A 15,789-nucleotide genomic window follows, 5' to 3' on the forward strand; every position below is an offset into this window, starting at 1 on the left:
CATGAGAAGTAGTTGGCAGATAGGATCAAGGAAAATCCTAAAGCTTTCTATAGCTCTATCAGGAATAAAATAATGACTAGAGTAAGATTAGAGCCAATTAAGGATAGTAGTTGGAAGTTGTGAATGGAGTCCAACGAGATGGGGAAAATGCTTTTCGTCAGTATTCACATTGAAAAAAGACAGCATTGTTGAGGAGAATATTGAGATACAGGCTACTAGATTAAACTAATTGATAAGGTATTATCAATTATGGCAAATGTGAAAATGGATAAGTCCCTTGGGCGTGATGGGATTTATCATTGGATTCTCTGGGAAGCCAGGGAGGAGATTGCAGAGCCTTTGGCTTTGATCTTTATGTTGTCAGTCTACAGGAATAATGCCAGAAGACTGGAGGGTAGCAAATGTTGTCCCCTTGTTCAAGAAGGCGAGTTGAGACAACCCTGGTAATTGTAGACCAGAAAGCCTTACTTCGGTTGTGCGTAACACAGTTTTGTGAAGGATATGTTATTGTCTCATAAACCTTTATTGAGTCCTTTGAGATGGTGACCAAGTAGGTGGATGAGGGTAAAGCAGTTGATGAGGTGTATTTGAACGTCAGTAAGGTGTTGATAAGGTTCCCCACGGCAGGCTATTGCACAAAATATGGAGGCATGGGGTCGAGATGATTTAGCCGTTTGGATCAGAAATTGGCTAGCTGTAAAGAAGAGAGGGTGGTGGCTAATGGGAAATGTTCATCATGGAGTTCAGTTATTAGTGATATACTGTGAGGATCTGTTTTGGGGACACTGCTGTTTGTCATTTTTATAAATGATCTAGATGAGGGTGTAGAAGGATGGATTAATAAATTTGCAGATGATTTAAGGTCGATGGAGTTGTGCATAGTGCTGAAGGATATTGCAGGTTACAGAGGGACATAGATAAGCTGCAAAGCTGGGCTGAGAGGTGGCAAATGGAGTTTAATGCAGAAAAGTGTGAGGTGATTCACTTTGGAAGGAGCAACAGGAACAGAGTACTGGGCTAATGGTAAGATTCTCGGTAGTGTAGATGAACAGAGAGATCTCAGTGTCCGTGTACGTAGATCCCTGAAAGTTGCCACCCTGGTTAATAGGGTTGTTAAGAAGGCATATGGTATGTTAGCTTTTATTGGGAGAGGGATTGAGTTTCGGAGCCATGAGGTCATGTTGCAGCTGTACAAAACCCTGGTGAGGCCACACATGGAGTATTGCGTACAGTTCTGGTAGGAAGGATGTGGAAGCTTTGGAAAGGTTACAGAAGAGCATTACTAGGATGTTGCCTGGTCTGGAGGGAAGGTCTTGTGAGGAAAGCTGAGGGACTTGAGGCTGTTTTCGTTAGGGAAGAGGTGACTTTATTGAGACATACAAGATAGTCAGAGGGTTAGATAGGGTGGACAGTGAGAGCCTTTTTCCTGGGATGATGATGGCTAGCATGAGGGCTAAATTGCTAAAGCACGAGCTTTAAATTGAGGAATGAAAGATATAGGACAGATGTCAGAGGTAGTTTCTTTACTTAGAGAGTAGTAGGGACGTGGAACACACTGCCTGCAACAGGAGTACACTTGCCAACTTTAAGGGCATTTAAATGGTCATTGTATAGACATTTTGATGAGAATGGAATAGTGTAGGTTAGATGGGCTTCAGATAGGTTTCACAAGTCGATGCAACAGGGAAGGCCGAAGAGCCTGCACTGCGCTGTAATGTTCTATGTTCTATGGAGGAGCAATGAGCAAGAGTAGACAAGAAGACAGCTGTCTAACTGGAAGTGGGGGGGGGAGGAGGAGGAGGAGGGGAAGAAGCTTAAATCCCAGGGGGGAGAGAGAGGGAAAAGAACCTGCCAGGAGAAGGTTGAGTTCTGGAGAGCGGAGGATGTGACAGGAGGCCACACATGGATGGAGGTTGCAAAGGAGAGGGAAAGTTGTAGTGGTTCTGTTCGCCGAGCTGGAAGTTTTAGTTGCAAACGTTTCGTCCCCTGGCTAGGAGACATCATCAGTGCTGTGGAGCCTCCTGCGAAGTGCTTCTTTGATGTTTCTTCCGGTATTTATAGTGGTCTGTCCTTGCCGCTTCCGGGTGTCAGTTTCAGCTGTCCACTGTCACCCGGAAGCGGCAAGGACAGACCACTATAAATACCGGAAGAAACATCAAAGAAGCACTTCGCAGGAGGCTCCACAGCACTGATGATGTCTCCTAGCCAGGGGACGAAACGTTTGCAACTAAAACTTCCAGCTCGGCGAACAGAACCACTACAACAAGCACCCGAGCTACAAATCTTCGCACAAACTTTGAAGAGGGAAAGTCTATAAAGGAGAAAAGGAAAGGCTATAAGAGTTGGGGAACAGAGCAGCATGGGTGGGTGAGAGAGGTAGATTACAATAGGGGGAGTGGGAGGCTGCAATAAGGAAATACTCAGCCATTCAAGATCCAGTAAAACTTGAGCTCACTGAAGTCATGAACTTATTGGAAATTAACATGGAATCTTGTGAAGATCCAAAAGTTCAGGAAGTATTGTTGGAGGGAAAAGGTGATATGGCTGCTCTCAGAATGAACACTGCCAGTTGTTAAATTGAAATCTGAGATTGAGATTTGATATGCAATAAAAAAGTTAAATGCATTGCAGATCTTCCAGCTTTGTCTAAGTCTAAGTGGTATTATCATTTCGACTATTAATCCAGAGACCAAGGTATTGTTCTGGGTTGGAAACACACCATTGCAAATAAACTTTTTAAAAAACTGGGATTATAAGTCCAATAATAACCATGAAACTGATATCGATTGTCAGGTAAAAAAACCCATCTGGTTTCTTCAGTGAATGAAATCTGCCGTCTTTGCCTGGCCTACACATGACTCCAGACTCACAGCAGTGTGGTTGAATCTTAACCATCCTCTGGGAATTAGGGATGAACAAGAAATACTGGACCAGCCAGTGATGCCCACATCCTGCGAATGGAGAAAAGCTATATAATGGAGACCTATCAAGCTGTTTAGGGTGTATTTTTTAATGTACCAGTAATTTTGAAAAAAAACACACTTTTGATAACTTATACCCATTGTCTTGTGCCAAACTATATGCCAAGGTGTTTAAGGAATCAATGTGGCACGGTGGCTCAGTGGTTAGCACTGCTACCTCCCAGCGCCAGGGAACAGTATCGGGTGAGTGTCTGTGTGGAATTTGCACCTTCTCCCTGTGTCTGCGTGGGTTTCCTCTGGGTGCTCCGGTTTCCTCCCACAGTCCAAAGATGTGCAGGTTAGATGAATTGGCCATGCTAAATTGTTATGGGTGTGTAGGTTAGGTGCATTAGTCAGAGGTAAATGCAGAGTAATAGGGTAGGGCAATAGATCTGGGTGGGTTGCTGTTCAGAGGTTCGGTGTGGACTTGTTGGGCTAAATGGGATGTAAAGGTTAGGTCTATTAGTCGGGAGGAATGTAGGGTATTGGGTCTAAGTGGGATACTCTTTGGAGAGGCGGTGTGGACTTGTTGGGCCAAAGGGCCTGTTTCCACATTGTAGGAATTCTAATTCTTTTGTGTTGTGACTTTAAGTTGAATGGATATTGATGAATTCTTCTAATGCAGTTTTTGAATTGAAATGCCCAAGATGTCAATACAAATATAGGAGGCATTGTTACTAAGTGGCCACATTATCTAATGGACGTGTTAGCAAAAGCTAAAAAGAAATACCAAAAGGTAGCCCTGAAAAATCAAAGGATAGCTCTCAGTAAAATTTAGAGACCTCAAAAGATAATAACTTGTGACTGGCTCCAGCCTGCAGAGAAAAATAAACAATTGAAATTGAACCAGAAAGTGTCCTCAACGGAATCCCAGATTTTGTTTCAATGTTCTGAAAACCTGTAAAACCGAATTCTGAGAGTTGGCTTTATTGCCGCATTCTAGGATTCCCTGACGAGTGTGGAAAATTTACAGCACAAGCTCGAGCAGTTTCTAAAAACAGTGGAAGCTCAGATGGAAAAGGTGAACCTGATGGAGAGGTTTGCATTACAGCTGGAGCAGAACAACCATTCTGACTGTGCGCAGGTCATCCTCAAATGCCAAGCTGTTCTGCAAAGGTATCACATCGATATATATTCTGTTAAGAATGTTCATGAGCTTGTTACTGCAACGCTATGCTATTTATCAGACTCAAATCACTGACACTGACTCTGTCTCTGTGTCTCCATTGATGCTGCCAGATCTACTGACTTTCTCCAGCACTTTTGTGTTTACATCTGTCATCTCCTTTGATACAGACTCTTTCAGGACCACGCTCTTTACTGAGTTAACCAATCTCACTTCAGTCAAAATGATTGGTCTGCTTGTCTGTGCTTCCCCCAACTCCCAAGTTGGACAAAAGACCAGGATCGTGGAAATATTAAACAGTGGGATGTCACTATAAGATCAAGGCCTGTGAAACAGTGTATTATTGTAGGATAATTTTGATCATTGTGTTATTACAGAGATATCAAATGATTGAAGGGCTTATGCCTGAAATGTTGATTCTCCTGCTCCTCGGATGCTGCCTGACCTGCTGTGCTTTTCCAGCACCACATTCTTTGACTCTGATCTCCAGCATCTGCAGTCCTCACTTTCTCCTATCAAATAATTGTGTCTTATTGCATGGAGATATTAGTCTGTGGGTTACTGTATTAGGATCAGACATAGTCTAGAGTTATTTCAAGATCATGGGGGGTGTTAAATAGTGGAAAATTGTTACAGGACCACATAACTATTTGGGTGTTTGTTATGAGATCCAGGGGGATATTAAATAATGGGGTAATATTACAGGATCCTGGGATAGTACATTGGAATATTCATACAGAATCATGAGAATACCAGATACTGGGGTACTTGACTGGATCATAGGAATATTAAACAGTAGGGTATTATTGTAGGATTATGGCTGCATTAAACAATACAGTTTTATTACAGACCCATGGAGCTATCACATGGTTGGGTTTTATTGCAGTATCACAATGACATTAAACAGTGGGATGTTATTACAGGTTCAGGAAGATATGAAATAGTTGAGAATTACAGGATCATAGTGATATTAAATATTGAGCATCTGTTTATTACAGGACTTTAGTGGTATTAAATTTGGGTTATATTACAGGATCATATGGATTTTAAACATTAGGATATTATTTGAGTATCAGAGATTTGAAATAGGTCAATATTTCAGAATCCTGGAGCTATTAAACATTGGGTTATTATTACAGGGTCTGAGAGATAGGAAACTGACAGGGAATTTTACGGGATCAGGGAATATGAAATAGTGGGTGTTATTACAGGATCAATGAGATATTAAACAGAGTGCTGTCCCAGGTTCATAGCAATATTAAAATTATGAAGTACTATTACAGGGTCATTTGGTGGTTTGAAATAATGGGATATTATTGTAGCATCATAGTGATATGAAACAGCAGATGTTATTAAAGGATCTTAGATGTTTGAAATTGAGATATTATTACAGGATGATGGTGATATGAAATAATTGGGTATTATTTTATGCAATTACATGTCACTTTGCAGAATGATAGGAATAGAAATGTACCAATCAGTCCCTTGAGCCCGTTTGCCATTTAATTGATGCCAAGTCAGATCTTTTCCTTAATTCCATCCAACTACATTGGTTCCATGTCTCTGAACACCCTATCTGTTAGATATAGTACCAATCAATCTCATAATGAAATCCCTCTGACTTTGAGCCTGAACTTCTTTCTAGATGTCAGGGTGCAGATTTCCTCTAATCTTTGTGAGAACATGTGCTTCCTGACATCATCCCCAAACAGCTTGGCTCTAGCTTTAAGATCACGTCCCTTCCTTTGATTCTCTGACCAAAGGAAATAGATTTAAACTGCGCTGATTACATTGTTTAATCATCTTAAACACCGTACAGAGATCACCCTTAATCTTGTACTTACAGTAGAACACAAACCTAATCAATGCAATCTCTCTTACTGTTTGAATATTTTAACAAACACGGAGAGAGTATGATTTTTCTTCAGAATTAGGGTTCGAGCCAGTCACTCCAGATGTGGCTTAGCTACATCTGAAATCACTCCAGGTATGGTCGAACTGGCACTGAAATTGCTCACAGTGTAGCTTACGGTGGGACTGAAATCACTCCAGATGTAGTCCAACTGGAACCTAAATTACTCCAGATGTTGTCTAAATTGGAATTGAAACAAGTCCAGATGTGGTCTGATTGGAACTGAAATCACTCCAGGTATGGTCTAAACTGGAACTGAAATCTCTCCAAATGTGGCCTAAGCTGGTACTGAAATCATTCCAGATGCAGTCTGCATTATTCAACTGCACCATAATTTCTACATCTTTGCATTCTAGGCCTCTCGAGATAATGTTGTGTTTTAGTTGCCTTTCCAATTACTTTTTCCACTACCTTTTGTGATTTCTGTATGTGGGCCTCTCGACCCTCTGTTCCAAGTTCCTCCGCAATTCCCAGAATTTCACCTTTAGAAAATACTCTGAACTATTTTTCCAAGACTCAGCATAGATGATCACCCCCCCCCCCATTAAATTCCATTTGCCACACTTCTGCCCACTCCTTTTCCTATTCCGATCTACAATGTTTGTTGTACCACCTAACTCAGCATATACAGCTTTCCACTACATCTTCCAATCCATTTATAAATATAGTGGAAGGTTGAGGTGCCAGAGCAGGGGATAGCCCGCCAACTGATGGGTGGCATGGTGGCTGAGTGGTTAGCACTACTGCCTCACAGCGCCAGAGACGCAGGTTTGATTCCAACCTCGGGCAACTGACTGTGTGGAGTTGCATATTCTCCCCATGTCAGCGTGGGTTTCCTCCCATAATCCACAGATGTGCAGGATAGGTGAACTGGCCATGCTAAATTGCCCGTAGTGTTCAGGGGTTTGTAGGTTAGGTGCATTAGTCAGGGGTAAATGCAGAGTAATAGGGTAGGGCATAGATCTGGGTGGGTTGCTGTTCAGAGGTTCGGTGTGGACTTGTTGGGCCAAATGGCCTGTTTTCACACTGGAGGGATTCTATGATACACAGATCATTTATCCCTACTCTCTGGGTCTTCGCCCATGTCAGTAGGTTGTGAAGAATTGTTCAGAGGTACAAAAGTTAAATATTTGTTAAAAGGAGATATAAAGTTGAGGCTTTTCACCTTTCATTCATCAGGACAACGAGGGCAAGAAACAAACTTGAATTTAGGGTCAAGGATTCTGGGTAATCCAAGATGGAGGACAGGAAAAGTTTCTGGCTGTAACAGGCTGCTCCTTTTTTTTTGAGGTATTTTAGGTGCTGGAGATGATTTCCTCAAATTCCAGGAGCAGCAATTACTGTTTTATATGCTGTTGCATTGTTTTGGAACTTTGGAGAAAAAAAAAGTCAAAATAACGGCACTTTTAAACGGGAGAGAGACAGGCAAAGGAAGCACGTGGTCAGGTCAGTGCGTGAGAGAGAGAGAAAGAGAAACCCACATTGCTAACTGACACAGCAGTGAACCTGCGCAGTTACTGCCTTTGCTGTTGAATTTATGTATCGCTGGACATCGGAGTGTGTCTAGGAAAATTAACAAACAGTGAAATTCACAAATGATGTTGGAGGAACCTGTTGGGGAGAGGTCACAGCACAGAAACAGTAAGTGAATATCTTTAAGTATAGCCTGGCTATAAATCTACAACAGTGAGTAGAGTGGGTTCTTTCTTGTTTGATTATATGTTTTATTTGAGATAAGTCTCTTGGTTAACTTTAAAATATAAGCGATAAGTATTAAGTTAGCCTGGAGCAGTGTTTTGTAGAGGAATAACACACTGCTATTTTCTGGGCCTGTAGATTGGAAGAAGCAAAAATGGCCCTTAGTAGAGTGATATGCTCTTCTTGTCAAATGTAGGAGTTTAGTGATAGTTTATGTGTTACTGAGGATTATATCTGCAATAAATGCTGTTGGTTGCAAATCCGATCAGATTGAATGGATCAGTTGGAGCAACAGGTAGAGGCAATGAGGAATTTACAAGAGCAAGGGGGTGTGATGGATGGCAGTTATAGGAAGGGAGAAAAGCTGCAGATACAGTTACATAGATGGGTTAACTCCAGGAAAGGTAAGAGAGGTAGGCAGGTAGTGCAGGAGTCTTCTGTGGCTATCCCCATTTCAAGCAAGTATGCTGTTTGGAAAATGTAAGGGGTGATAGATTCTCAGGGGAATGTAGCACGAACAGCCAAGTTTCTGGTATTGAGACTGGCTCGAATGTAATGAGGGGTACATCGAGTTCCAAGCGATCGATTGTGTAAGGGGATTCTCTACTCCGAGGCACAGACAGCCGTTCCTGTGGGCAGCAGCAAAAAATCAGAATGGTGTATTGCCTCCCTAGTGCCAGGATCAAGGATGTCTCAGAGAGGGTGCAGAATGTTCTCAAGGGAGCAGGGCCAGCAGGAGGCCAGCGGGAGTGGAACCAACAACATAGGAAAGGAAAAGGATGAGATTCTGAAAGGAGAACACAGAAAGTTAGGCAGGAATTTAAAAAGGAGGTCCTCGAAGGTAGTAATATCCAGATTACTCCCGGTGCTATGAGCTAGTGAGGGCAGGAATAGGAGAATAGAGCTAATGAATGCATGGCTGAGGAGCTATAGGAGAAGGATGCACGTGTATGAGAGAAGGATGCATGTTTTTGGATCATTGGAATCTCTTCTAGGGTAGATGTGACCTGTACAAGAAGGATGGATTGCATCTAAATTGGAAGGAGACTAATATACTAGCAGGGAGGTTTGCTAGAGCTGCTCAGGAGGAGAAGTGAGGGGTGGGGAACGCCAGGAAAGAGATCAATCTGAGATTGGTGCAGTTGAGCAGAAGTGAGTCAAACAGTCAGGGCAGGCAGGGACAAAGAAGAGAACAAGGTAGGACTGATAAATTAACTGCATTTATTTCAATGCAAGAGGGAAGGCAAATGAACTCAGGACATGGTTAGCAATTACAGAAACATGGCTCAGGGATGGACACGACTGGCAGCTGAATGTTCCACGATACAAATGCTACAGGAAGGATAGAAAGGGAGGAAAGAGAGGAGGGGGGTGGCATTTTTGATAAGGGATAGCATTATAGCTATATTGAGGGAGGGTATTCCCAGAAATACATCCAGGGAAGTTATTTGGTGGAACTGAGAAATAAGAAAGGGATGATCACCTTAATGGGATTGTATTATAGACCCCCTAATAGTCAGAGGGAAATTGAGAAACAAATTTGTAAGGAGATTTCAGTAATCTCTAAGAATAATTGGGTGGTTATGGTAGGGGATTTTAACTTGCCAAACATAGACTGGGACTGCCATAGTGTTAAGGGTTTAGATGGAGAGGAATTTGTTAAGTATGTACAAGAACATTTTCTGATTCTTTATTTGGATATACCTACTAGAGAAGGTGCAAAGGTTTACCTACTCTTGGGAAATAAGGCAGGGAGGTGACGGAGGTGTCAGTGGGGGAGCACTTTGGGGCCAGCGACAATAATTCTATTAGTTTTAAAACAGTGATGGAAAAGGATAGACCAGATCTAACAGTTGAAATTCTAAATGGGAGGAAAGCTAATTTTGATGGTATTAGTCAGGAAATTTCAAAAGCTAATTGGGGAAAATGTTCGCAGGTAAAGGGACGGCTGGAAAATGGGAAGCCTTCAGAAATGAGATAACGAGCGTCCAGAGAAAGTATATTCCTGTCAGGGTGAAAGGAAAGGTTGGTAGGTCAAGGGAATGCTGAATGACTAGAGAAATTGAGGGTTTGATTAAGAAAAAGAAGGAAGCAATGTCAGGTATAGACAGGATAGATCGAATGAATCCTGAGAAGAGTATAAAGGCAGAAGAAGTGCACTTAGGAGGGGAATCAGGAGGGCAAAAAGGGGGCATGAGATAGCTTTGGCGAATAGGGTTAAGGAGAATCCAAAAGGTTTTTGCAAATATATTAAGGACAAAAGGGTAACTAGGGAGTGAATAGAGCCCCCTCAAAGATCAGTAAGGCAGCCTTTGTGTGGAGCCACAGGAGATGGGGGAGATGCTAAACAAGTATTTTGCATCAGTGTTTACTGTGGAAAAGGACATGGAAGATAGAGAATGTGGGGAAATAGATGGTGACATCTTGAAAAATTAGTTCCATATTACAGAGGAGGAAGTGCTGGATGTCTTGAAATGCATAAAAGTGGATAGATCCCCAGGACCTTATTAGGTGTACTCTTCAACTCTGTGGGAAATTAGGGAGGTGATTGCTGGGCCCCTTGCTGAGATATTTGTATCATCGACAGGTGAGGTGCCGGAAGATTGGAGATTGGCTAATGTGGTGCCACTGTTTAAGAAAGGTGGTAAGGACACGCCAGGGAACTATAGACCGTGAGCCTGACGTCAGTGGTGGGCAAGTTGTTGGAGGAATCCTGAGGGACAGGACGTATGTTTATTTGGAAAGGCAAGAACTGATCTGTATGGATTTAAGTAAGGTGTTCAATAAGGTTTCCCATGCGACACTGGTTAGCAAGGTTAGATCTCATGGAATATAGGGAGAGCTAGCCATTTGGATACAGAACTGGCTCAAAGGTAGAAGACAAAGGGTGGTGGTGGGGGGTTGTTTTTCAGACTGGAGGCCTGTGACCAGTGGAGTGCCACAAGGACCGGTGCTGGGTGCAGTATTTTTCATCATTTATATAAATTATTTGGATGTGAGCATAAGAGGTACAGTTAGTAAGTTTACAGATGACACCAAAATTGGAGGTGTAGTGGCCAGCGAAGAAGGTTACCTCAGATTACAACAGGATCTTGTTCAGATGGGCCAATGGACTGAGAAGTGGCAGATGGAGTTTAATTTAGATAAATATGAAGTACTGCATTTTGGGAAAGCAAATTTTAGCAGGACATATACACTAAATGGTAAGGTTCTAGGGAGTGTTGCTGAACAAAGAGACCTTGGAGTGCAGGTTCATAGTTTCTTCAAAGTGGAGTCGCAGGTAGATAGGATAGTGAAGAAGGTGTTTGGTATGCTTTCTTTTATTGGTCAGAGTATTGAGTACAGGGGCTGGGAGGTCATGTTGTAGCTATACAAGACATTGGTGAGGCCGCTTTTGAAATATTGCATGTAATTCGGGTCTCCTTCCTATCAGAAGGATGTTGTGAACTTGAAAGGGTTCAGAAAAGATTCACAAGGATGTTGCCAGGATTGGAGGATTTCAGCTGTAGGGAGAGGTTGAATTGGCTGGGACTATTTTCCCTGGAGCAGCAGAGGCTGAGGGGTGACCCTATAGAGGTTTACAAAATTATGAGGGGCATGGATAGGGTAAATAGGCAAAGTCTTTTCCCTGGAGTGGGGGAGTCCAGAACTAGAGGGAATAGGTTTAGGGTGAGTGGGGAACGATATAAAAGAGACCTTAAGGGCAACTGTTTCACGCAGAGGGTGGTACGTGTATGGAATGAGCTGCCAGAAGAAGTGGTGGAGGCTGGTACAATTGCAACATTTAAAAGGCATCTGGATGGGTATATGAATAGGAAGGGTTTGGAGGGATATGGGCCAGGTGCTGGCAAGTGGGACTAGATTAGATTGGGATATCTGGTTGGCATGGATGAGTTGGACTGAAGGGTCTGTTTCCATGCTATACATCTCTATAACTCTATAATTAATATAGCATGTGAAGAAGGTGAACGGGTTGGGCTATTGTTGGTGCGGAGCTGTCATTGTTGTAACTTGGACTTGCAGTGTGATGCCTTCGCATCTGCTTGAAGCTATATCTGTGAACTCGCTGTTTTTTATTGTCAGAAGTAGTTGTACATACGATGCACTTTTGGAGGTAAAAAGAAACATGGAAAATTCTGAACTCTACTGCATTCCCATGGCAACGCCCTCACCAGGGTTAACTTGCCTGGGCTGAGAAACTAAGACTGCCATTTAATTGTCCCTGTTGTATCTCCATATTAACATTGACCCAACATGACCACCCTCTCCTCACATTCAATAAATTAGTGATCCTTTCTTCAAGACTATTCCTTGTTCCTAATTCCAATGAGTGCAAGATACAAAGCTTTGCCTTGTAGTTTCCATGTAGCAATGCTATCTAGCTTGTTTCTAATTCCCTATGTTCTTGTGTTTTTTTATGCATTGTGCCTGATAGGAAAGAACTCCGCAGAAAGAGCTGTTCCCTCAGGAGATTAGTGAGTTCCTGTTGAGAGTGTGCAGGCAGTGTGTACAACAGCCTCCTCGTTCCATTCTCACAACCTTTCCATCAACAGTTATGTGTCTGGCTGTTGACACTTTCCATGCACTCTAATCCTGCAGTATCTATCTTTTTATTGATATTATCTCGTAGAAAACAGAAGTTGCTGGAAAACTGTGAGAAGCGCAGGAGGATCCTGGATCAGTCCAAGCAGCTGCAGATGTTCCTGAGAAGTTCATATGAGGTAAGAGGCCCTGTCACACTGCAAGTAGTTTCCATGTAGCAATGCTATCTAGCTTGTTTCTAATTCCCTATGTTCTTGTGTTTTTTTATGCATTGTGCCTGATAGGAAAGAACTCCGCAGAAAGAGCTGTTCCCTCAGCTCGTACCAGAGCCTGACAGTAAATCAAATTGTACCAAGTCCTGTCAGTAAACCAGATCGTACTCGATCCTGTCAGTAAACCAGATCATACCAGACCCTGTCAATAAACTGAATCATGCCAGACCCTGTCAATAGACCAGATCAGACCAGACCCTGTCAGTAAAATGGATTATACCAGACCTTATTAATAAACCAAATCATTTTACTTACAAATTTTATACTACATTGTTTATTCAAAGAGAGATTGTCGAAAGGATTGTTTCCTTCAAATGACAACAATTGATTGCCCATTTACCTGTTTTGGTTTTTGAAATCCTTTGGTGGAAAGGGAAGATTTTTGGATTCACATTCTCCTTTGTAAGCTACAATGTGGATGCCTTAGGCCAGTCAGTACCTGCCTGCTAGCTTCTAAAATCATTCTTGTTCCAAAAAGGGGGCAGAATCATTTTGAGTGAGAGGAGTAGATGATATTTTAACCAGAGGGCACGGTAACCTTGAACTGTAACAGTGGACTCCTGAACTGTGATTCCCTTGTAAATTAACAGCGACCTTACACTGTGTTTATAATAGTCAAGAGTTGCTGCCTCAGCGGGGGGCAAGAGAGTGTGCTAGAGGTCTATCTCTACAATCCTATAGCAATTCACACAAGTCGCTATTTTCTCTTTGTCCTTTCATAGGATGTGGGTATCGCTGGCGCAGCCAGCATTTGGTGCCCATTCCCAAATTGCCCTTGAACTCACTGACTTTTCGACCCGTTTCAGAGAGGGTAGTTCAGAGTCAACCGCAATGCAGTGGGCCTGGAGTCACATGTAGGTCAGACCCGATATGGATAGCAGATTTCCTTCCATAAAGGACATTGTTGAACCATATGGGTCTTTTAAGAATTGATGATGATTTCACGGTCCCCATCACTGATGCCTAATTGTCAGTTATGAGATTTAATCATTGTGTTTGAATGTGGGAAGAACACATGGTAGGATTTGAACCTGTGGCCCCAGAACATCACTCGACCAGAGAAATTATTACGTTGTAATGCAGTGTAGGAGATGTGCTGCCTATTTTGCAGAGATGGCCCTGATAACAAATACCTGATCATGAACAGATATTGTAAAATGAATTAATATTGCCAATGACAGAGAGGAGGAATTCCCTGCTGTTCCACAAAACAGTACTTCCTGACTGACTGATAGATTTCACATCTCTGCTAAACGATAGTCAATATTGTAGGCAATCCGCACAGTTCAGAGACTCAGTGAAATGGGGTGAAGGGGAGACACGTACCGGAAGGCTAGGGATGTTTCTGTGTTCTGCTGGTGCTCTGACTGTCGTGTTTTTTCTCTCCCCCCCCCCCCCCCCACTCCCTCCTCCTCAACCCCTCCCCCCATGCTGTTTCTTCAGGCTATTTCCTGGCTGAATGAGAAGATCAGCATCACCGTGGACGAGAGCTGGACAGATCCCAGCAACCTGCAGGGCAAGCTGCAGAAACATCAGACCTTCGAGGCTGAGGTCATGGCCAACCAGAACAGGATCCTTAGCATCGCCACGGTGAGTGTCGCCGCATGGGATTTGACTAGCACCGCAACAGGGGGTTATCGCGCTCCTTGGCTGTGACAAGATACGTTGGTGCAGCAGGGAAACTGGCAGCTTGGCGTAAACCCCTCGACTCACTGGGGGGACAGCCCACGACTGCCAGTGCAATTTTTTTTTGTAGAGCCATGTCAATGTTTGACATGCAGGGCCAGTCTAAAAGGATGTTTTTATATAAACATTTGCACCCATGGTCAAATATCTGATTCAGCATTTGGTCCTTTTTCTTCTCACTATCTGGACCCGGTTTGTTTGATTACTCTGTGTCATTTTTTCTGCTTTGGGTGTTCAGCAGTGGGCTTGATTTTAAGGGTGGGGCATTGAAGTCCCACCAGCGGGGGGGGGGGGGAGGTGGGGGAGTGGGGGGGGCAGGTTCAGGACCCTGGAGTGCCACCATGTCAGTACCAGCCAATTGGGGGTGGCGGCTTGGTCCCAAGAGGCCAGGCAACCTTGGCAGCACCACCAGTACCCACCGTCGTTGCTGTTTCATCACCAGGGAGCGGCTACCCGAAAAGCTGAGGTACCCTCGTGGAGAGGGGAGGTGAGGGAGAGCTGGGGCCAGAATGGACCAAAGGGAGCGTCTGTCGAAGTGGGGCCCCTCTCAGAGCCTGCTGAGAGGTTACCCGGCTTTCACTTGATATTAAAACTCAGTCCAGTCTATCATTCTGTTTTAACTGCACAAGTTAAAATACACAGACTTTGTAACCCACCAGCTGTGACATTGAAATGCATTGTCCCCTAAACGCAACTCTCCCTGATTCCAGATTGGATCTGTTCACTTCCAACCAGCTCTGCCTCAAATTTATCCGAGCAGGAATTGCTATTCATATTTCTGAGCCTTTAACCACAGTTCAGTTTGATTATAGCTGCCCTCCAACGGATCCCATTTCCCCTTCTTTATTCTGTATCCAGTGATGAACACAAATCTTTCAGTTTGCAGTTAACGTCCCAACATTCACAATCTTGGAGGAGCAGACTTCCAAATTTCTATCACCACTGTGAAATCTCTCCTGATTTCACTTGCAGTTATAGAGATTATACAGCACAGAATGAGACCCACAACCCAGCATGTCCAGTTAGCAAGCATCCATCTAGTCTAATCCCATTTTCCAGCACTTTGTACACTGAGGTGTTTCAAGTGCACATCAAAATAGTTCTCAAAGGTGAAACTATTTTCCTCAAATCCTCTCTAAACTTCCTGCTCTGTACCTTCAAACCAGATACCTTGGTTATTGAACTTTCTACGAAGGGGAAAGCATTATTTCTACTGAGCATATCTATGCCCCTTGTAACCTTGTACACCTCAATGTGCCTTCTCTGCTCAATGGAGAACCACCCAAGCCAATCTGGTCTCTCTTCATCGCTGAAATTCTCCAGCACCGGCAACCTCTGGGTGAATAAAAACCGATAGAACTGCAGATGCTGGAAATCAGAAACAAAAACAGAAATAGCCGGAAAGGCTCAGCATGTCTGGCAGCACCTGTGGAGAGAAATCCGAGTTAACCTTTGGGGCATTGAATCTGAAACCTTAACTCTGCTTTGTCTCCACAGATACCGCCAGACCTGCTGAGCCTTTCCAGCAATTTCCGTTTCCAGCAACTTCTATTTTTGTAACATCTGAGTGAATCTCCTGTGCACCCTCTCCTA

General features: G+C 43.3%; 1 protein-coding gene across 1 annotated transcript in view; it reads left to right on the plus strand.

Annotated features, from left to right (window-relative positions):
* Positions 1–15,789, plus strand: part of sptbn5 (spectrin, beta, non-erythrocytic 5) — a 191,233-nt gene that overhangs the window by 148,306 nt on the left and 27,138 nt on the right. The window contains exons 48-50 of the mRNA XM_060828644.1: positions 3,904–4,076; positions 12,327–12,417; positions 13,954–14,100. Coding sequence (XP_060684627.1) covers positions 3,904–4,076; positions 12,327–12,417; positions 13,954–14,100 — 411 coding nt within the window. The remainder of the gene's footprint in view (positions 1–3,903; positions 4,077–12,326; positions 12,418–13,953; positions 14,101–15,789) is intronic.

The sequence above is a fragment of the Hemiscyllium ocellatum genome, chromosome 8 (genome assembly GCF_020745735.1).
Source record: "Hemiscyllium ocellatum isolate sHemOce1 chromosome 8, sHemOce1.pat.X.cur, whole genome shotgun sequence".
Classification (NCBI taxonomy): Eukaryota; Metazoa; Chordata; class Chondrichthyes; order Orectolobiformes; family Hemiscylliidae; genus Hemiscyllium; species Hemiscyllium ocellatum.